This window comes from Sphaeramia orbicularis, chromosome 7, assembly GCF_902148855.1.
Source record: "Sphaeramia orbicularis chromosome 7, fSphaOr1.1, whole genome shotgun sequence".
Taxonomy (NCBI): domain Eukaryota; kingdom Metazoa; phylum Chordata; class Actinopteri; order Kurtiformes; family Apogonidae; genus Sphaeramia; species Sphaeramia orbicularis.
Window position 1 is genome coordinate 53,842,513 of NC_043963.1, and position 21,755 is coordinate 53,864,267.

The 21,755-nt window shown below is 41.0% G+C and overlaps 1 protein-coding gene across 1 annotated transcript in view; it reads left to right on the forward strand.

The window, feature by feature from the left end:
• Nucleotides 1–21,755, forward strand: part of clcnk (chloride channel K) — a 49,559-nt gene that overhangs the window by 12,483 nt on the left and 15,321 nt on the right. Inside the window, exons 4-12 of the mRNA XM_030138840.1 lie at nucleotides 2,395–2,534; nucleotides 6,250–6,327; nucleotides 8,685–8,760; nucleotides 11,737–11,862; nucleotides 13,925–14,009; nucleotides 14,190–14,291; nucleotides 15,438–15,522; nucleotides 17,477–17,635; nucleotides 19,873–19,942. Coding sequence (XP_029994700.1) covers nucleotides 2,395–2,534; nucleotides 6,250–6,327; nucleotides 8,685–8,760; nucleotides 11,737–11,862; nucleotides 13,925–14,009; nucleotides 14,190–14,291; nucleotides 15,438–15,522; nucleotides 17,477–17,635; nucleotides 19,873–19,942 — 921 coding nt within the window. The remainder of the gene's footprint in view (nucleotides 1–2,394; nucleotides 2,535–6,249; nucleotides 6,328–8,684; nucleotides 8,761–11,736; nucleotides 11,863–13,924; nucleotides 14,010–14,189; nucleotides 14,292–15,437; nucleotides 15,523–17,476; nucleotides 17,636–19,872; nucleotides 19,943–21,755) is intronic.

Sequence of the window (21,755 nt, forward strand, 5' to 3'; positions counted from 1 at the left end):
GTATATGAGTAGATCCACATTTATTGTTTGTCAAATTGAAAAGTGTCTGACTTGTTTAGTGTTTGCTCATTTTGTTCATCTTTTTCTGAATCAGAGCTATATAAATGTTTTATAGTTTAATTGTTTGACTGTTGGGTATTATATCATAGACTGGTTAAGGTAGTATCTGGTTTGATGACTAATTATAATTGCTTAGAAACACAATTATTTACTTGATTAAACAGAAGAGCTCTAAGTATTTGCATTTGCACTGAAGGGACCCAGGGCCTTGCTCTTCATTAGAAGTTAGCGAGCAAGAGCACTACAAATGTTACACAAACATGTGGTTAGAGGCAGAATATTGTTGAAATTTTGGAGTTTGGAATTTGGAACTAAAATAAGAATTTCTACAATATTAGGTCTCAGCTAATTATTAACACAACTCACAGATCACAGTGGATCTACAAACACACAAAACATTTAGTAACAGGCAGAATATTAGTAAAAATGCGCATAATTTTCTTTCGACATTTCAGGTTCATATTTGTTCAGAATATTAGCATTTTTTGTGAAAGGAGTATTTTTTTTGTCTTTTTAAAATAGAATTCTGCGTTTTCCCACATTTCCCTGTGGTCTTCATAAACTGTGGATGCTCTGCTTGGGTCTGAATTTTTCATTCATTCAACTCCACAGGTCCATCTTCAATCCTATTTCTGGGTAATGACACCAGAAAGGTGGTTTGGAGCACTGGCCCTTTAAATGCACATGAGCCACTTAAAGCTATACCTACCGATGTGGCATTTCTCACAGCACTTAGTAAAAGTTTCAAAATGAACAACCCGCCTCCTTCCAAAGCCCCGCCCCCTGAGCACTGAGGCTCCCCTCCTCTCTCCTCCTCTCACCTGATGCGCAATGGAAACGGAGGAGGAAGCAGAGGTGGAGGTCCGGTTCGTTTTGGCGTGTCCGCGGACCCCTCCCTCAGTAATCAGATGCATCATCCACCTGCCGCGGGCCCGCGGCTCCTGTTCCATCAGTAGACCTGGTCTGTGCAGTACTGGGTCAGTGTCTTCACTGCAGTGCCCACTGTGAACGCGCGGCCTCTGCGAATTTTCCATGGACATTTGAGGTTTCATAGTCCATACAATTATCATCCTACATCATCTTACATGTGTGACACCATGTACATGCACCTGTCTGAGTCCCACCGTCATAAAAGCTGAGCTTTATGCAGACCTGTTCAGTCCAGTACAGCTGACTTCTGGACTTTTATCTCCATCCTTCATTCATCAGACTCCCGTTTGTGCCCCTCAGTTGTCGTTTCTGTTCATAAATCCGTTTTTTCCCTTTCACATGTGCATGTCAGTTCTATCCAAACACATCTTAGACAGTAGACTGTGGTCAGTGACAGGAGAAGCAGCACCAGTGAAGCGTCAGATTCAGAGGGACACATATCGGATGTGAGACGGAGATAATGGATCGGATGCTGGACGGTCGTAATGGATGATTGACAGGAGGCTCAGTCAGGTTCGGCCAATTATTTCATTCAGACCGACTAAAATGATTGGTCAGACGTTTATAAGAAATATAAGAGAATTAAACATTTTTGAGTTTCAATACCTGGTGGATTTCTTTTACATTTTAGTTTGACACACACTTATTAGGAGCATTTTAAGATGACAAAAGAAAAGTTAAAAATGCCACATCATACGGTATAGCATTAAGGCCTCGCCTCCTCCAGGTTGTCGGCTGTGCTGCTCTGTCCTGTTCAACCAACAACTGAACATTTTAGGTAATGGGCTCCAAGTTTGGACATATTTTCAGTATGGACTACAACCACTGATGCTGACAAACAATTATGGAGAAATACTGGAGAAATGTTCGTCTGAGGTCTGCACCTGAAATGAGCAAATGTGGAGACAGAACTAGTTATAGACACAACTAATTAAGAAGGAAGTCAAACAGGATGTAGAGAATCCACTGGCTTTTTGCCCAAATGAATCTAAAGGTAGTTTTACAGCAGCTGGGGGGTTCAAATTCAAACTGTATGAACTATTAGGGTCCAAATACACAAAGAAATGAACTACATACTAAGAAAAGTGGGTTTAGACAATTATGAGCCCTCTAAAGGATAGTATGTAAATGTAAATATTTTCATAGTGTAGTGGGTTTTTTTCACATTAAATCAAGACGAAACGTTATAGTCATCATTATTTAAGGTTATTATGATATTATTTTACTTTAGATCCCATTGGTCTGTATGTAGAACCTGAACTAAAACAAGTTCCGCATCCTTGACTGTTTATATCTTCAGTGTAATTTTTGCACTTCTTGCCGCTTTTGGCCCCCGGGCCGCATGTTTGACACCCCTGCTTTAAACCCTGTAACAGCTCATCAGTTGTTTTGTTTTGTCTGGAGGCTCGGGGATCCCAGAGGTCCGAACGATGCTGGCTGGTGTTGAACTGCCTCAGTATTTGTCTCTGACTAACATGTTCACCAAGTTCCTGGGCCTGATCTGTACTCTGGCGGCTGGAAGTACTGTTTTCCTGGGCAAAGTGGTATGAGATGGTTCACTCACAGTTACTTGGAACACAAAACATTGTACAGAGGTGAAAAAAGGTTTTTGGACCCCCCATGTATTTGTTCTATTTGCATTAAGAATCACTAGTGGCTTTTCCATTGGACATCTGTGAAAACTTTACCCATATTTACTAAATGTCATAAAAACAGAAGTGTGTAATGTGGGTTTTTCCTTTAAATCCCAAATGTGCTGATTAGTTTCTTTCTTCTGGTAGATGTCAGTAGAAGTCTTTCCGTAAACATGAACATAAATCTGTGTTGGTTTGAATCTAGGATGCTGGTTCCCCCTCTATCTCCTACTAAATTCTAAAATGATTGGGTTTCGTGGTGTGTTCACACATACACACACATGTTTGTTTTAAACTCTTCTTCTCTTGTTGGAACATCCATCAACATAAAAAAAATCTACCAGTGGGGTCAGAAAAAAAGTCTTGGCTAGAATTCTTAAAACAAAAAAAAGTCTATCAACTAAAAAAAATATAATGGGCCTTACAGCTTGACGAAAATCCTAGAATTTGATCAAACAGTGTTTAGTACAAGAGATAAAATCAGACTCATTTAAGATAGAATTATTTTAATGTTAAATGTGAGTCTGACTGAGCTGGAGATAAGAATTTAAGTCTGAAAAGAGGAACAAGGAGGAAAATATTCTAAAGTAAACATTAGATTGTCTTGATCAAGGGTCTCAAACTCACGGCCCAGGGGCCAGTTTCAGGCCGCGGGATGATATTTTGTGGCCCCCTGCTTGACATCAAAGTTGAGTGTTACTGCAGCCCACATGTAGTTCTTAAACACACCTTTTTGCTGAGTCTCGCCATGCTTTAATTTTATTTATTTTTATCACTTATGGGCTACCATAGATAGTCTGGTGACAGCTTCTGGTGGCATTTTTTGTTAACAGTTTTCAAGCTAGCCAACCCCAAAGTACCCGGGGAAGTATGAACGTTAGTCACTTAGTTGAAACATATTCCACAGAGACATCTAGTGGACAGAAAATATCTTCCATCACCCAGTTCAGTCATGTCTCTGTCAAAACATGTGGCCGTTTGACGTCATTATTCAACTAGACATGTTGAGGTTTTTAAAAAAATACCAGGTAGATGAGAGAGAAAGAACCGGGTTGCCAATCTGAAAAAATGTCTATTGAGGCCACAAGATTTATTCAAGAAAGCAACTATAGAGAATGATGCAGCGGTCAAAGCAGCTACGTGGTGAGTAAGATGACTGCAAGGGCCGGAAAGACATTAAAGAAGGTGAGTTCATCAAATAGTGCATGTTACGAGCTGCGAGTAATGTAAAGAAATCCTTTTTTTGTGGGCTACTTAATGCGGCCCAGCCTGACCCAGACTCTACCTCCAGTGGCCCCCAGGTAAGTTGAGTTTAAGACCCCTGGTCTTGATTGATCTGAAAATGACCTCTTCAACAGTGAACCGATCCTAGTTCTTCCACAGTGGAGTCCATGTGTTCTCTACTGAGGTAAACGCCCACTGTGGGGTCATGTGACCAGTTAGCTCCTCCTCCTTGTGGAGCAGACATGGGTGTCCATGTTAAAGGGACTGAGAAACCACCTGTAAACAAAGTGATGTTCATCCAGAAGCATCCATCCCATGAGTCTGTGAATGTATGGATGTAGAATATGTGTCAAAAAAGTCTGAAGTGAAGAAGCAGTGATTGTGTGAAGGTGGAGTTAGTCCAACATGTTAGTGACACACATTTAACTTGGGACTGAATGACAGACCAAATGTGTCTTTGGTTTCATGTGTGAACAACATTCAACTGGACCAAAGGAATTTATCAGACATTTATCAAATGAGTTCAGGCTCATGATCAACTGTGGAATCATTTCTGTCATGGTTTAAACCTGGAAACAATGACAAATGGGTCAATAAAGTTAGTTTGGGTCATTAGTTCAGGTTCTGTGGATCTATGCTAGTAATTATGTCTTACTTATATTCCTATTGTGTCACTATTCAACCATACTATGCTGTATGTGAACTTTGTACACACTTTTACTCTGTATAAAGTTCATACATGCTGTAAAAAGCCATCTTATTGTGCCTAGGCTTTTTCAAGGATACAGTGGCGCCAGCTGAGACATGGACTTATCTACCATTTACGTAAACACATACGTGTAACAACTCCGAGGAATCCCTGAAAAAGACCGTTCACTAGATGCAACTTGTATTGGTACATCGACACGCTGTCAGTATGCCTGTTTACCTTGTGTGTGCCAAAATAAATCCCTCTTCTTTGAGATGATCCACTGGTTTCACCTTGTTTTTGCGAAACAAAACAACAACAGTTCTGAAATGGACAAGTTGTTCCAGTGGTTTGAGTTGAACAGAAGGAAAACTATCTGGATCCTCTGATGAGATCATTTGGGAAATATGAACAAACCTTGGTACGAGGAAAATCAGACTGGATTAGGGATGCAAATTATTGATTAATCTATTAATCATTAGTTGGTTGACCTTATCGATCAATTAACGATTAATTGATAAGTGGCAATTTTCCTGAGAACCTGAATTTCTCTTTCAGTACGGTCTATAAGAATAAAAGCTAAATATTGTTTATATACTTCATGATAAAAGCATGTCATATTCCTTTAATGATTAAGTTTTTGAACCATTGGATGCAGTTAGTGTTTCCTGTGGAATTCATCTGTTGGTGTGGCGGTGTGCAGTTGGGGGGTGTGCGTGTGTGTCGTTGGTGGGGTGGGGGGTTCTCGGCCCCACGCGCGCAGTTTGGCTGGGGGATGCATGTGTGTTGGTTGGTAACCGCGCACATGTGTGTGTGTGTGCATGCTTCACTTTCCGTCCTACTTCTAATACTATGGGGGTATGGGGCGGTGCAGTCCGTGCCCCCACAGAAGTGAAAGTGAAACTTTTCGCTCATTTATTTTTTCTCTACTTCCTGAAGTTTCACAAAGTTTAATTTGAGGGGGCACGATGTTTGTCCTGGACTATTATATATGATACATACCCCCCTGAACCTGTCCACTGACTGTGGACTAGACCAACCTCCAGGGAAAACGCTCTGATACTGACCCACATTTGTGTCTGTATGTATTCGGAGGTGCACCGCTCCCACAAACAGACGGGTCGGTCAGTGTTTGGCTCCACCATGTCCATAAAGACATTCTAACTCATCAGCGCCATGATCTGGTTCAATGACCGGATATCCCAGTGCGGACAAACCAGCAGCCTTTGGACAGGTATGGACAGGTGGACAAGGGCAATTAATCAACAAGTAATAATTTAATCAAGCAAATTCTTATTGACAATTCATCAATAGTCGATTAATTGTTTACATTCCTAGACTGGATATTAGATGAAAAATATGAGGAAGAAAAAGGGAGAGAGATTTGTTTAGGTAAAAATTTCTTGGCAAGTTTTTTTCTATTTAGATGAAAAATAAGACACATAATCTAGAGATTAGGCTTTTTTTCACTTTCTCCGAAATCATTTTTTGCAGTGTGTTTGAGAAAGACTAGTCTAATGCAGCCACATCTTTTGACATGCAAAAAAGATTTTTCCACAAATACTTCATGATAATATTCGTGCTGGTGTACCAGTTTAAGTGGTCCATAATTGTCTTTTCCACTCCTGTATGTAGACATTTATTCAAACAGTGCACATGCTGTTTTGTTGTGTAACTCTAAACTGTGACTGTTTTATTGTGTCTTGACTCCAGGGTCCGTTTGTGCATCTGTCCACCATGATGGGACAGTACTTCAACAAGCTGTGCACTCTCATCCAGAGCCAGAAGACGGTAACGTTCCACAGATGTCACTCAGTCATTTGGGGAAGTTTGAAATAAGTCTGGCTGAGTGTCATGGTGAGGCTGAGCCACTCCAACAGTCTGAGGGAAAATAAATATCCATATCTATTATAAAACCAGCCCACAGTTCCTTCTGTCGTTTAGACCAGAGGTTCCCAAACTTTCAAACCTTGTGACCCCTAAAATAACAGTGCCAGACTCTGGTGACCCATGAAGTGACTGAAACAGTAAGTAAAACATGCTCAGGAGTCACACAATGATACCAGTGTTTCCTATGGAAATGATCTCTTGTCTTGGTGTGGCAGTGTGTCATCTGGGGGGGGGTGGGGGTGGCTGGTGTCTTTCCTACTTATTCAATAAGTAGACCTACTCAGTGTAGAAAAAAAAACCTTCATGTGCTGATCTTCTGATTAACTCAGAAAGGTGCAATGTCACATACAATTTTTTACCCCCGTATTAGTTTCATACTTCCAGTGTTTCTGCACATGCTCAGTATGTGGGTAAATTTGGTTCATGTGCAGCATGCTGGTTTTACACCTGTATTATTTTTACCCCCATTAACTGTGTAGTTCTGAATATCCAAATAAAGTGACATTTACTCTAGTAAATGATAAGTAAATGGGTAAATTCAGTACAACAGGTTTCATTACCGGATGTTTAAAAAAATATGTGGCAAAAATTCTACAGCGGCGTGGAAAGCACAGCTTCTAATTGAAACTAGGGCTGTGTATTGGCAAAATCTGGCGATACGATACAAATCACAATACTAGGATCACGATACGATATATCATGATACTGTTTAAATGGCAATTTTTTGTTTGTTTCTTTGTTTTAAATGATTATTTCCTTGAAGAATTGAATTACACCAGAAATCTGCACAAATACTAAACACATTTTTGTTTGATCAGAACAGGATCTAATGCTATATCACAAAATGTTCCTGTGTTCAAACTGAAATTCTGTTTTACAGACATTACAGTTTAAGATCCTGTTCAAATGTTCAGATTCTATTAGTTCAGAACTAACATCAGAACAGTATTTTTATGCAATCCCAACAAAGGAACGAACATTATTTAATAAGAGTGTTAAATAATAATAAATGAAATATAAACAAAAAACAAAAATTAACCTCCAAAATATCTGCATTTGAGTAAATACCTAAAAATATCAATACAGTACTTTGTAATATCGATACAGTATTGTGAAGTGAAATATCGCGGTATATCGCAAAACTGATATTTTCTCACACCCCTAACTGAAACTAGTAGAACTATTATATATTCTACATATGTATCATGTATGTGGTCCTGTCAGATGTCCATCCTCCACAGTCTGGGTCTGCTCCAGGGTTCAGCTGTTAAAGATAGTTTTTCCTTCCACCGTCACTAGTGTTTACTCCTGGAGGATTCTGTTGGTTTCTGTAAATTGGCTTCAGAGTCTGGTTTCGTCTAGCTTTACATGTAAAGTGTCATGAGATAACTTTTTAAAGATTTTTTTTAATGTCAGACAGGTGGAACAGTTAATTCTTTTACACTGACATATTTGGGCTACACCTGTGCCCTTCCTCAGGAGGATCGCTGATGTTACTGTGACGTGGCATTGTCAGCTGTTTTGTCTCCAGGCCTGCCAGATTATGTAATTATGCCCCCCACTGCCTGGCACCCCCCAGAGGACAGCATCCCAGGTGTGAGCTAAGGGGTCGGATCCCTCATCCTGTTCATGGTCCTCAGGGCCTGTTTTCTGGTTTCTATGTCCTTTCTAATCCATCTATGGTGTTTGTTAGTTTCTGATCAGATGACCGTGGCTTTTTCCCAATTTTAATGTAGTTTTATTCAAAGGTTTTTTTCAGTCATTGTGAAATGATTAATGATTACCTCCGCCAAGGAGGTTATGTTTTTGCCAGGGTTTGTTTGTCTGTCTGTCTGTCTGTCTGTCCGTTAGTGTGCAACATAACTCAAAAAGTTATGGACAGATTTTGATGAAATTTTCAGGGTTTGTTGGAAATGGGATAAGGAAGAAATGATTAAATTTTGGTGGTGATCGGGGGTGCGGGGGCCCACGGGGGGGGGGGGGGGGAGGGGCACTGATCAGCCTTGGCGGAGGTCTGCGCTCTCCGAGTGCTTCTAGTTAATACAGAATCAGTCAGAATTTGGTATCGTCACTTACCAAAGCACACTATTGAAGAAAGAGCACAGGTTTGCATTTCCTGTTGGTTCCAGGGGTCAGGACAAAGTGACATTTCTTAGCTGCTATGGACTGATGAGTACTTGTTACTAAAATTTTCTCTCTTAAGAATATTAATATTAAAAGAGAAGCACCATTTCAAACATATGTGTCATGTCTTCCAGGAAACGGCTGCTGGTGAAATGTTGGCAGTATCGGCTGCAGTCGGGGTGGCCAGCTGCTTCGGAGCGCCCATCAGCGGTGAGAGAGAGTCGCTAAAAAATAAGGATTACTTGGGTTTGATACACAGCCTGGCAAAAACAAAAATGTCCCTCACATAAATTTTACATCACGACTTTCATCTTTGTTTAGAGCATCCACTTGCCAAAATTACTCAATGGTACAACATTTATCTCCATTGTTTAACTATTGGTACTGATAATTACCGGTTCAGTATTGAAAATAAAAATGATGTCATTCAGGTAATTCCAATAAGTAAAGTTTTCACCCATAAATGCAGCTCATAATAGTAAACCTAAACTGCTTAGATTTGGTGCATTTCACCAGTACACAGTGCACGTTGTTACCTTGACAACCGCCTTAAAAAGTAAGAAGAAGAAGCAGAGGTGTGAATCAGCCCATTGTTTGTCAGTTCAAAGGGTTTTCAGTTCCATACTCTGGTATAGCTGTAAGACCAAGAAGAAGATCCAGACCCAGAGGAAAATGAACCAGGTGCCAGGCAGGTAGTGGGGTTAGCACCACAATAATGTAGAGTACAGTCACAGCAGTAAGGGGCAAATACGTATTATTTTCACAAACAGAGACACGGACCTATGTTTGACAAATGTGAAAGACAAGTGTGTGTGTCTGATCTGTGGGCGGAGCCTGGCATCGGTAAAAGATGCAATGCAGAGCAGCATTTCACCAAAGTTCACAGCAACTTTTCTTGTGATTTTCCGGTGGGACTCAGCCTCCGTAAAGAGAAGATAAAACACTGAGGACTAACCTCCAGAAACAACCGTCCATGTTCACTAAACTAACCAGGACCAGCCCTTCAACAGGGGCATCATGAAAGTGGTTCAGATCCTGGACCAGCACAAACAGCTTTTCACTGATGGAGGTAGAGTTAAAGAGGCTCTGACTGTGGTGGTGGAGTCAGTATTCAGACCAGGACCATAAACAGTAGACGGAGGTGTTGTCTGCTGCTGCTGATGTTCAGATTGGTGTGTGTTCTAACTGTGCATGTACTCAGACAGCTGGAGTTGGACCTGAACAGGTGCATCTGGGTTTGACTCCAGTGGGATGACTCTGTAGAAGGGACAGGGGGATGATGGGTTTATGTGCACAAAGTGGTTCTGTTTTTAATTGGTATGGTTTTTCTGAATATGTGAATTTAGAAAAGGTCAAATCCTTCAGAGATGCAGGAGAAGTTTTATTTAGTGAGTGAGAACATTCCGTTTCACAATTTTGAATGCACATAATAATGAGGCACAAAAATGCAGATGTGTATTATTTGTTTATATATATATATATATATATATATATATATATATATATATATATATATATATATATGTATATACATACAGGGTGGGGAAGCAAAATTTACAATATTTTGAGGCAGGGATTGAAAGACAGTGTATGACCAATTAGTTTATTGAAAGTCATGAGAATTTATTTGACACAAGAAAATTGACATAATAGAAAATGTTTTTATTCTATGTGTCCTCCTTCTTTCTCAATAACTGCCTTCACACGCTTCCCGAAACTTGTGCAAGTGTTCCTCAAATATTGGGGTGACAACTTCTCCCATTCTTCTTTAATTTTATCTTCCAGACTTTCTGGTAATAGTTTTGCTCATAGTCATTCTCTTCTTTCCATTATAAACAGTCTTTATGGACACTCCAACTATTTTTGAAATCTCCTTTGGTGTGACGAGTGCATTCAGCGAATCACACACTTTTTGACGTTTGCTTTCCTGATTACTCATATGGGCAAAAGTTTCTGAAAAGGTATGGATAATAGTGTTAGGTATGATTATGACATCAATATATGTTTGGGTTCAAAACAATTGACATAGTGCCTGCTGAGAAAAAAACAACTAAATGTTCATTGTAAATTTTGCTTCCCCACCCTGTAATTAACTGATAGAAAAAATATGCAGGATTATTCCATTTCATTTTTTGAAATACTATTAAAATATTTAGGAATACAACATGCAAATGCTTGTATTTGGTTTTCTACTAGCCCTGCGATGAACTGGCAAAATGTCCAGGGTGTACCCTGCCTTCGCCTGTAAGTAGCTGGGATAGGCTCCAAGCGACCCCTGTGACCCTAGTGAGGATGAAGCAGGTTCAGAAAATGAATGAATGAATGAATGTTTTTCTACTTTTGATTTTCTTAATAAAAATTTGTTTCATGTAAGTATTGTAAATGTTAAAACAAAGTAATAGAAATAGATAAAATAATAAAATAAAGAAATAAAGAAAACAATGTCTGTCTCCAGACCAGAAAGTTAAGTAGGCTAGTGACTCCATCGCGTGCAGTAGAAAGTGGAGGCGACAGGAGATGGTAAGAGGCAGAAACATCCTGGAGGCACCAGGAGGTGTTTGGTGTGTTGTGTCAGGGGCGACGACAGCACCCAGAGCTGGAGGAAGGGCAGTGCTAAAGGCAGAAGGGAGCTTGTGGTGCAGAGGGTCTGAGAGAGAGCAGAGGAAGACCACCGTGTCAATACTGTCGGACTGTCCTCCCAGACACAGAGGATGTGGTGGATAAGGCTCTGGAACACCCTCTCATGGACAGAACTCTGGGGCATTGACCAGAGCACGCTGACCTTCCTTCTTTGCGCTGTGGCCAATCTTTTTCCAACTCCAATCAACCTGAAGATCTGGAGGAAGGACAAGGATCCATCCTGCAAGCAGTGTGTAGCCCCCCTTTGGCCCTCCATCACATTTTATCAGGATGTCCTCAGGCACCGGCTGACAGTCGATACAGGTGGAGACATGACAGAGTCCTGATTGAGGTCACCACATGGACTGAGGTACAGAGAGTTAAAGCCAACACCACCAGGCTGCACTACCTGGAGGCATCAGTTTCACATGCAGGGTCATTTTTACAGGATATATGAGAACCATACAGATATGATATGAGGATGCATGTCCTGTGGGCTCTGGTCTAAGACTTCTTCACCCTCTTTTCTGCATCTTCTTAGTTTTTTTCTCTTTTCTGTTCCTGCAGGTGTATTATTCAGTGTGGAAGTGATGGGTTCCCACTTTGCTGTGAGTCATTACTGCCCATGTTTCTTCTCAGCCACTTGTGGGGCTCTGACCTTCCGTCTGTTCTCAGTGTGGACTGGAGATGAAGGTAACCCAACAGCCCTCAGTGGAGAAAGTTTAGCTCACAATCACTGAACCTGTTTATATGACCATGGTAATCTGATAACTGGAATAATCTGATAACCGTAAGGTCAACATTATGATGACCACACATGTGTGTTTCTCAGTCTGCTGTATTAACATTTAATCTGAATATATAAAACTAGCACATTGACCCATGGGTAACCAGGGGTTCTAGATGTGGTCATTTTGATACTGGGTGGAGCTGAATTTTGGGAAAAGATGTGAGTCTATATTTTATAAGTACTGACATAAACATTGGTAAATCATTCTTTAAAGGTGCAGTTTTTTGGAATTCTGTTCTCAGTAATTATAAAACGGCCTCAGCTGTCACCAGACATAAAGGAATCATGTTCATTTCAAATACTGATCTCACTGACAGTAGTAGTCCAGACAGAATATTTGCATTTGAAAAGCTCGGTGTCAGCCCTGAAATGACGTTTCTGTTGTCATTGTGTGTTTTGGTCTGAGGCTCCGCCCATCACCTGTCTGCCAGTCACAGAGTCAGTAGCCTTTGTTCATCCAGGTTACCAGTTACCGCTGAGCTGCAGCTGGAACATTTCTGATCATAAATGTCTGACATTAATAAATCTAAAAGGCCTCTTATTGTTCCCAAATACATCATGACAAAGTGAGAAACAAAACAAGGAGATGTAGGAGATGATTTTGAAACATGGAAGTAAAAGGGAAACTTAGGGCTCATTTCCCTTTTCCCTACCACCTGAATCTGTGCAAACTTTCATCTGAGTGGGCACGACGTTTGTCCTGTTCTATTATATATTAAACTTATGTAGAATAAGTCTGGTGATGATTGTTTGTATGAAATTTATGGTGTGGTGGCAAGGATTAGTGGAAATGCTAGTAGTAGACGCTCATGCTGGATCTGGCACCCCCTAGTCTGGGGGGAGGTGGAGAGGATACCACACTCTGCAGTATTTTGAATGTGATTGCAGTACCAGTTTTGGCCACAATCCTACATATGGCACCTTTAAAATTTAAATGACAATTAATAAATTAATCCTGATATCTAGGGGCTGAAGTTAGTAAATGCGTCATTCCTGTTTTTAACTTCATTTCTTGTCATGCGCCGTGGTACTGCACTTCCCGTTAACCATCATGGGCATCGCAACGTGATTATGAAATTAATAATATCTCCCAAAATATTGGTTCTATCAACATGCCATTTTCGCTAGTTACTAGTTTTGCTAGTTCACTAACCCTAACTGTAACCAGTGTGTGGTATTTGACATGGTCTGAACATACTTACGTAAAGCTTACTATGGTACAGATAACACACCAGTTAATCAACTCTTTGCCCACCAGTGTTTTACAATAAGTTGCTAGCCAGCGCCAGGTTTTTTGATCATATCCACTAATATTTATCTATTTATGAATATATGGATTATTTATTTACTACAAAAACCAAGTGTCTTACCTGTGTCACTGCTGGTATTATGGAGCTGAGAACCACATCTGTGTTGAATCTGCTCCGTGTCCACAGTCCTAATCTGAACTCACGCCGTCTGAAAGATAAAGACTAGGTGTCCTGTGTCTTGTCCCACCTCTGGTTGTCTGTCTTCTCCTTGAATGTCCACAGTGTGTCTCATATCTTCCTGCTGTCTGTGACTGTCACTGTGTCTCACAACTTTGTGCATTTTGTTTGCAAATTCCCACAATTTCACCGCATAAACCCTGTACATTCCATCGTATAATCAAGGATCTTTGCCCACATTTTTCTGGAGGGACTGTTCAGTGTTGTATTCAGTTCATCATCTATATTTTGGCACCATTTAAAAATGTCATTTGAGTTTTATTTAAGCGTCCTGTTATCTGAGGGAGTTCATTTTATCATTTTGAGATGGAAGGTTTCATCAGTAATATTTGGTCATTTTAACTTGTCTGCTGTGCTGTTAGGGATCTAATTATGAGTCAAAACATTTACACCCACAGACTTTATATTTGAGTAAAACCTCAGGGCAGCTACATTAGATGAACAGATGAGGTGACTTTCATTTATTTTGTGTCCACAGAGACTGTACAAGCGATGTTCAAAACTAATTTCCCATCTGCTTTGCCCTTCTACCCATTGGAGATTCTGCTGTTTGCTTTATTGGGGTGAGATTAGCTTTGAGAGGACATGCATAATTAAATTTCACTTTTTTCATAAATGGAAAACTTCCATTTGGTGTTTGTATTCATGTCAGTCACAACTAAAATTTTTGCTGCATTACAGCTTTAATTAGCAGTTAGTTTTTAGTGCTGCCGGGGTTAAAGAGGCTCTGTGTGTGGAAACAGGCTGCTGTGTGGAGCTGTGAGCTGCTGCTTCCTCTTCTGTCACCGATGGATCCTGCTATTCGCCAAAACCAACCCGGTCTTCAGTCAGATTCTAACTACAGAGTGAGAACTCAATCATTACACAAGTCAGTGATGCAGTGATGACTCACTTGCTGCTTTTGACCCAGTCATAAAATAGACCTGGTGGATTTAAAGCTGGGCCAGTCTTACAAACATGATGCACTCCTTGGACATGAACACATGAGGCACACAGACCACTTATTATACTGTATAAAGGACTATGACATTGAATTAATTTAAGGCACTGGCTACTGTCACAGCACTATGGCACCAAATATGGGTGTGTCTCTTTCCACAGAGCCAATCAAATGTTACCATTTGTCCTGTTTCAATCAGCAGTAAGGACATGTTGTTGTCCCAGATCCAATCATGGACACTGTTCCATGAACTCATTGTCCTCTTGTGTTTGCAGTACTGTGGTCATGCATGGAGTATACCCCCCCCACCCCACCCCACCCCCATGCCCCCGTACACACTACAACCACATTATCTCAGTCCACTACAGTTTACTATGGTTTGGTCCTTTGGTCACATGACTCCGGCGTTGTCGGTGCCTGAAGTGGTATTTTTGTCGAACGGGTCACAGAGCGTAAATATGTCCCAGCTCCACCCCCTGGTGTTGGCGTATGGATAGGACCAACACCACTGGATGGAAACCATGACGACCACAGGACCATGTGACCAGAAGAACAAAACCCTGGACGGAACCTCCTGCACATGCTCAGTGCATTCTTCTGTGGTTTGAGTGTATCCTGTCATAGGCTCTGTCTGTGTTTGTGTACACACACATATAGGTGTGGACTACATATGACACCATTGAACCCAGTTGGACTACATATGACACCATTGAACCCAGTTGGACTGTTTCCACCTGGACGCACATATTTATGGAAACCATACGAGTATGGACCACAAACTGTTAGAATCCACTACAGATCTGGAACTGGTCCCCCGTCCTGGTCCTGGACCCGGATAGGCCCATGTGCGATGGTTCTGTCCACAGTACTGTGTCCACAGGGGGACAGGGTACCAGTCTACACAGGACAGAACCAGGACACTGACTGGACCTGAGAGATAGAGACACATGACCAAGGTAGTCCCACAGGACTGAGGACAGAGACACATGGATCTATTAATGACCTGAATGATCAACGCTATAAGAATATAAGTGTGAACGTCTCTGTGCAGGAAGGCTCTGTACTCTGGAATAGTGGCGTTCCTCTTGGCATCTGTGACGTTTCCTCATGCTGCTGGTCAATACATGGCTTCAAAGGTGAGAATGATCAGTATTTACAGGGATCCTTTTAGATTATTGAGGTGGGGTTGTTTGTATAGACTGCAGACATCATGGCCTCATTCCTTCAGATCCCTGTCAGACAGTCTTTATTAACAGGGACCTGGAGTCCTGAAGGGACCTGCACTAGACTCCATTTGACAAAAACAGCAGTTCTACCTCACAGTAACTTTATGAAACCAGTCGACCAGTCTGTTGGTTTGGCATTTTGACTGACACTATCTTGTTTTTTTATAAACATAAAAAGTAATGTTGTGATGATACGGTGGTGCAGTGTTTAGAACTGGCACAGCAACAAGGTCCTGGTTTCAATTCAAACACCAACTGATGGTGTAATTATAATGAGTTCAACAGTCTGATGGACTCAGACAGGAGAGATTTCCTGTGTGGTTCAGGGATGCATTTAGGTGGAATCACTGAACATGAAAATCTGGTAAATAGACACACGTGTAAATAAGGACAGGATTGAAGGATCAAAACATTGTCTTTTTTTTCTTTTACATATTTATCATTTTTTGATGCAAATTTCAGTTCTACTGAACATTGGAACATTCCATTTCTAAAACATTAACCATGGTCCGTTCTTCCCACCCCCTCATCCTCCCACCCCTGCTCCTACAGGACAGACTGTCTCTGTCCATGGTCCAATAGTGATAAGACACATAATAACATAACAACACAGGCTCAGTGACTGTACTTCCAACACCCTGGTCCAAGAGGTGGTGCTCACTGCCAAAAAACAGACATAAAGAAAATATAGAAACAGTCTGGGCCATGGCATTAAGACTGTGCTGGCAGGAAAATAGGCTCATAGGACCTGATGTGTTTACCTGAACAAAAGGCCTTCACTAGGAGACAGAACGAACAGGTATATGAAGATAATGGTGTGTCTTTATTATGTAAGCAAAGGGGAAAAAAGGCAAATAAAAACTAGTGTTCTGAAACAAAAAAGAAATCAAGATTTGAAAACAAAAATGAAGGTTTCAAAATTTTGAAGCTTAACAAAATTGATCGTGTTCTTGTTTTCTGTCATTTCAAATCTGAAACTTCTGCTGGCAGGACAAAATGTTTAGTCATTTTAAAAGTTTTGTTTGCAAGTCCAAAGGTTTTGCACCTCTAAATCTTTTGCAAAGCAAAAACTTTTGCTTACAAGTTCAACTGAGCATGATGTGTAGATCCCGCCCATCATGCTCAGCTGAACTTACAAGCAAAAGTTTTTGATCCAGAAGTAAGTACCAGTTGAATTTGCAAGCAAAACTTTTAAAATGACTAAACATTTTGTCCAGTGAGCAGAAGTTTCAGATTTGAAATGAAAGAAAATGAGAACACAATCGATTTTGTTAAGCTTCAAAATTTTGGAACCTTCATTTTTGTTTTCAAATCTTGTGTTTTTTTGTTTCAAAACTCTGTTTTTTGTTTGCCTTTTTTCCTTTTGCTTACATAATAAAGACACAACATTATATTCATATACCTGTCCATTCTGTCTCCCAGTGAAGACCCTTTGTTCAGGTAAACACATCATGTCCTATGAACCTATTTTCCTGCCACTACAGTCTTAATGCCAAGGCCCAAACTGTTCCTATATTTTCTCTGTGTCTGTTTTACAAATTTTTTTGGCAGGGAGCGCCAACTCTTGCACCAGGGTGTTGGAAGTACTGTCACTGAGGCTGTGTTTAGGCTGATCAAGCAGTGCAGTGCAATTTTGCTGGTCATTTTGGCATGAAATTACATTTGCATCGACACCTAGCTTCAGAAAAATTGTGCCCACTGTGTGTTTCATAACAGGTGCTGCAGCCCGTGACACATATACAGATACAGTGTCAGTTACAGACACAGAATGTGTACAGAAATGAGAGTACCAGACCACAAGAGCCTGTTTCTACTTAACGTCTCCTTTGTTGCACACAGACCAAACTCTGTTCTTTTTTCACAGTACACCATGAAGCAGCTACTCACATCCTTACTGCAAGCAAAGCCTTGGGGCTGTCAATCCCATAATGCCTCTGTGCAGCTGGAGTGTGATCTGTGGTTGGAGTGGAGCTCATCAGACATTCCAGTCCTCCTCTCTCTGGTTGTCTTTCTCCTCATGAAGGTGCAGACAGTCCTCGGGTCGATAAAGGTTTCTTTGGAATGATAACACACAGGCTCATTAGCAGACGCTCAGTCCAGACACAGTCTTTTGTCATCACTGAATCAAACAGACCCAGAAAATAGATAATGGACTTTATAACAATGGAGTGAATAGGCTGAAGACGTTTACCCTTTGAGACTCACATGCTTCTGATGGTAGTTGTTCCTCCCAGCAGCAGTGACAGTGGACTGGGATGAAACCTCTGAGTCACTGCAGCTGATCACAAACCCCAGTTAACCTCTGCACATTTTTAGGCTCCGTTCAGATGCAGGTGAATGTGTCCATATGTGACCTGTATCTGATCTGTTAAAGACAGTTTGAACAGCACTAATCTGACCCAGACCACTTTCATATGTGGTCCTAAATCTGACCCGAACCACTTTCATATGTGGTCCTAAATCTGACCCAGACTGCTTTCATATGTGGTCCTAAATCTGACCCGAACCACTTTCATATGTGGTCCTAAATCTGACCCGTACCATTTTCATATGTGGTCCTAAATCTGACCCGGGCCACTTTCATATGTGGTCCTAAATCTGACCCGGGCCACTTTCATATGTGGCCCTAAATCTGACCCAGACCACTTTCATATGTGGTCCTAAATCTGACCCAGACCACATATATATGTGGTCCTAAATCTGACCCGGACCACTTTCATATGTGGTCCTAAATCTGACCCAGACCACTTTCATATGTGGTCCTAAATCTGACCTGGACAGCTTTCATATGTGGTCCTAAATCTGATACATATCTGATATTTTCCAATGTGACTTCAGTCTGAACAGCCAGGTCGCATTTATCCGACCTTTACATCATTGAAATGCGATAAACGTCACAATTCTGGGTCCCAGGAGGGATACTTTTGTAAACATAGTGTGTGTCTGCATGGTCACATATTCCATCAGGACCTCTTTTGTGCATGTGGGTCACTTCAGGGTCACATTCAGTTCAGACTCAAAAGTGATAGAAGTTGTATTTAATGTGGAATATGAACGAACACACAAAAAAATCAGATTTCACCTAAAAATCCGAGTTGTGCATTAAGACCTGCTGTGTGAACGGAGCCATATTCTCAACTTTTTGCAGCAACAGAACAGAAGCTTATTCAGTGCATGAGCAGGCACAGATAAAATAATATACTGGTATAACCCTGTAAATGAAGCTCCTTATGTCACTGAGTCCGTTTACATGACCATAAAAATCTGATAACTGGCAGTAATCCGATAATTGCCATAATCAGATGTGATGCATTTTTCATGCACTTCAGAAATGCGATAATAGAAAAACCCTGGTTTAAATGTTTCAGTCCTTTACTGGATTTCTTTCAGAGTACGTACATATGTTATGATGTAAGACATACACTTCCTGTCATTTTCAAAACATCCGGTCTGGTCTTGTTACCATGGCAACGACTACGGTGTCAGTGTTAGCTGTTCTAATGTGGGAGGAGCTAATAAGACTAAAAAATCAGTCACATGTTGCTGCTATCCTTCATTTCATTTCATTGTTTACTTTTTTCCTTCGGCTCATACGTGACTTCTGTTCATAGATTTATTTTTTGGCACGTGCAGATGTAAACATAATGCACTAGAAAAACCCTCAGCCTGATTTAGCAGGCGCATTACTGCTCCCAGTGGCCTGATTTATCAATGCATGGCAACGTTTTTTGACGGATGGACGGATGCATGACCAACTGTTGACATACCCTGTGGCCAGTGTGGATGAAGGCGAAAACACCTGAAATAAATCAGATGAATCAGTATACATGTTTGAGGACATCAGAGTATCTGGGATGAATCTAGGTGTTAATCTGATTTCTCATGATCAGATTACTGCCGTTATCGGATAAAGCCGATCAGATTATCCTGTTTACATGACCAATAATAATCTGAAAACCGCAGAGATTGGAAAATTATGGAGTATTGGTGTGAATGTAAATGGACTCAATTTTGATATTCTAATGACCTGTAAACTAAACCCATGCAACATGTAAATGAACTGCAAATATGCATGATTTCAAATATGTTGGTCTGATTTGTTCATTGTGTCAGAACGCTGCAGACCCCACCCTGGACACCCAGGACCAGCTGATGGTGGTCTTTGTGCAGACCCCCCCCACACCCCCCCACCCCCCACCACCACCCCAGTCACCCAGTACCAGCTGCTGTTTCTGCAGGTTAACTGTGTTTGTTTCTTAGTTGTGGATGCTGGTCCTCACCTGTACTCTGCCGGTCCCAGCTGGATATTTCATGCCAGTTTTCATCTATGGTCAGTGAAGGGACTGTTGTTTTTTATTTGTTTTAGTTTTTTTCAAAATGCTTAAAGTGTAACATCATCCATACTTTGTTTTTCTGACAGTTTTTACTTTTACTCCCAATGTTTTAACATAAATGATTATGTAGATGTTCATTAAAGCTCAGAGTAAATTCAAAGATTAGAGAAAACTGAATAAACAGTATCTTTTTCAGCCCAATCTGTCATTAACTGAACACAACCCGTGTGTCCATCCACTGTCATTGATCTAACTCCATGGGTTTTACTGGGGAATCAGTGTTGGAGAAGATGACGGTGTTTCCATGGCAACTACGGAGCCTCTGAACGTCCAAATGGGTCATATCTGATGACCATGAAAAGATGAAGAACTGTATTTTACATCAATTATTGACATGGATTGATAGGATTAATGGATCAACAGGAATTAAACAGTTTAGATCAGTAGATGGTTTAGGTTAAAGGTGGACGTTTGGGTCTGTAAGGGTTAAAGGTGGACGTTTGGGTCTGTAAGGGTTAAAGGTGGATGTTTGGGTCTGTAAGGGTTAAAGGAGGACGTTTGGGTCTTTAAGGGTTAAGGTGCCCAACCAATATAAACCCCCATTAGTCTTTTCAGTCCTGGGTTTGGATCTGCAGAAGTGCTTTGCAGTTCTTTTGCCCTGGGGATGACCTCTCTCACACATCCATCCACCCCTCCCCCTCAGCCCTTCTTCTGTCCTCTCTCAGCTCCTTGACAAGTTTTTAGCACTTTTAAACAGAGGTGGTAAAAGTCCACTCTGTCTTTGCCGGAGTGAAGGTGTAGACGTTTGTGTCATAACACTTAGTAAATGTTCAGTACAGACTGCTGCTGGATTCTGCTCCAAGTATTAAAGTAAGAGGAATGATGGACATTTCTACTGGCAAATGTGTCCAAAGTAAAGTCAATCTCGCATCATATTGACCCTTAAAGACTCAAACGTCCTCCTTTAACTCTTAAAGACCCAAACATCCTCCTTTAACCCTTAAAGACCCAAACGTCCACCTTTAACCCTTAAAGACCCAAACATCCTCCTTTAACCCTTAAAGACCCAAACATCCTCCTTTAACCCTTAAAGACCCAAACATCCTCCTTTAACCCTTAAAGACCCAAACATCCTCCTTTAACCCTTAAAGACCCAAACATCCTCCTTTAACCCTTAAAGACCCAAACATCCTCCTTTAACCCTTAAAGACCCAAACGTCCACCTTTAACCCTTAAAGACCCAAACATCCTCCTTTAACCCTTAAAGACCCAAACATCCACCTTTAACCCTTAAAGACTCAAACGTCCACCTTTAACCCTTAAAGACCCAAACATCCTCCTTTAACCCTTAAAGACCCAAACATCCTCCTTTAACCTAAACCAGGGATGTCAAACTCAGATCCTCGAGGGCCAGTATCCTGCATGTTTTAGATGTTTCCCTCTTCCAACACACCTGATTCAAATGATAAGCCTATCATCAAGCTCTGCAGAAGCCTGATAATGACCGTCAGTGCTGTGTGCTGGAAGAGGGAACATCTAAAACATGCAGGATACCAGCCCTCGAGGATCTGAGTTTGACACCCCTGACCTAAACTGTCTATTGATCTAAACTGTTTCATACCTGTTGATCCATTAATCCTATCAATCCATGTAAATAATTGGTGTAAAACACAGCTCTTCATCTTTTCGTGGTCATCAGATATGACCCATTTGGACGTTCAGAGGCTCCGTAGTTGCCATGGAAACACTGTCGTCTTCTACAACATTGATTCACCAGTAAAACCCATGGAGTTGGATCAATGACAGTGG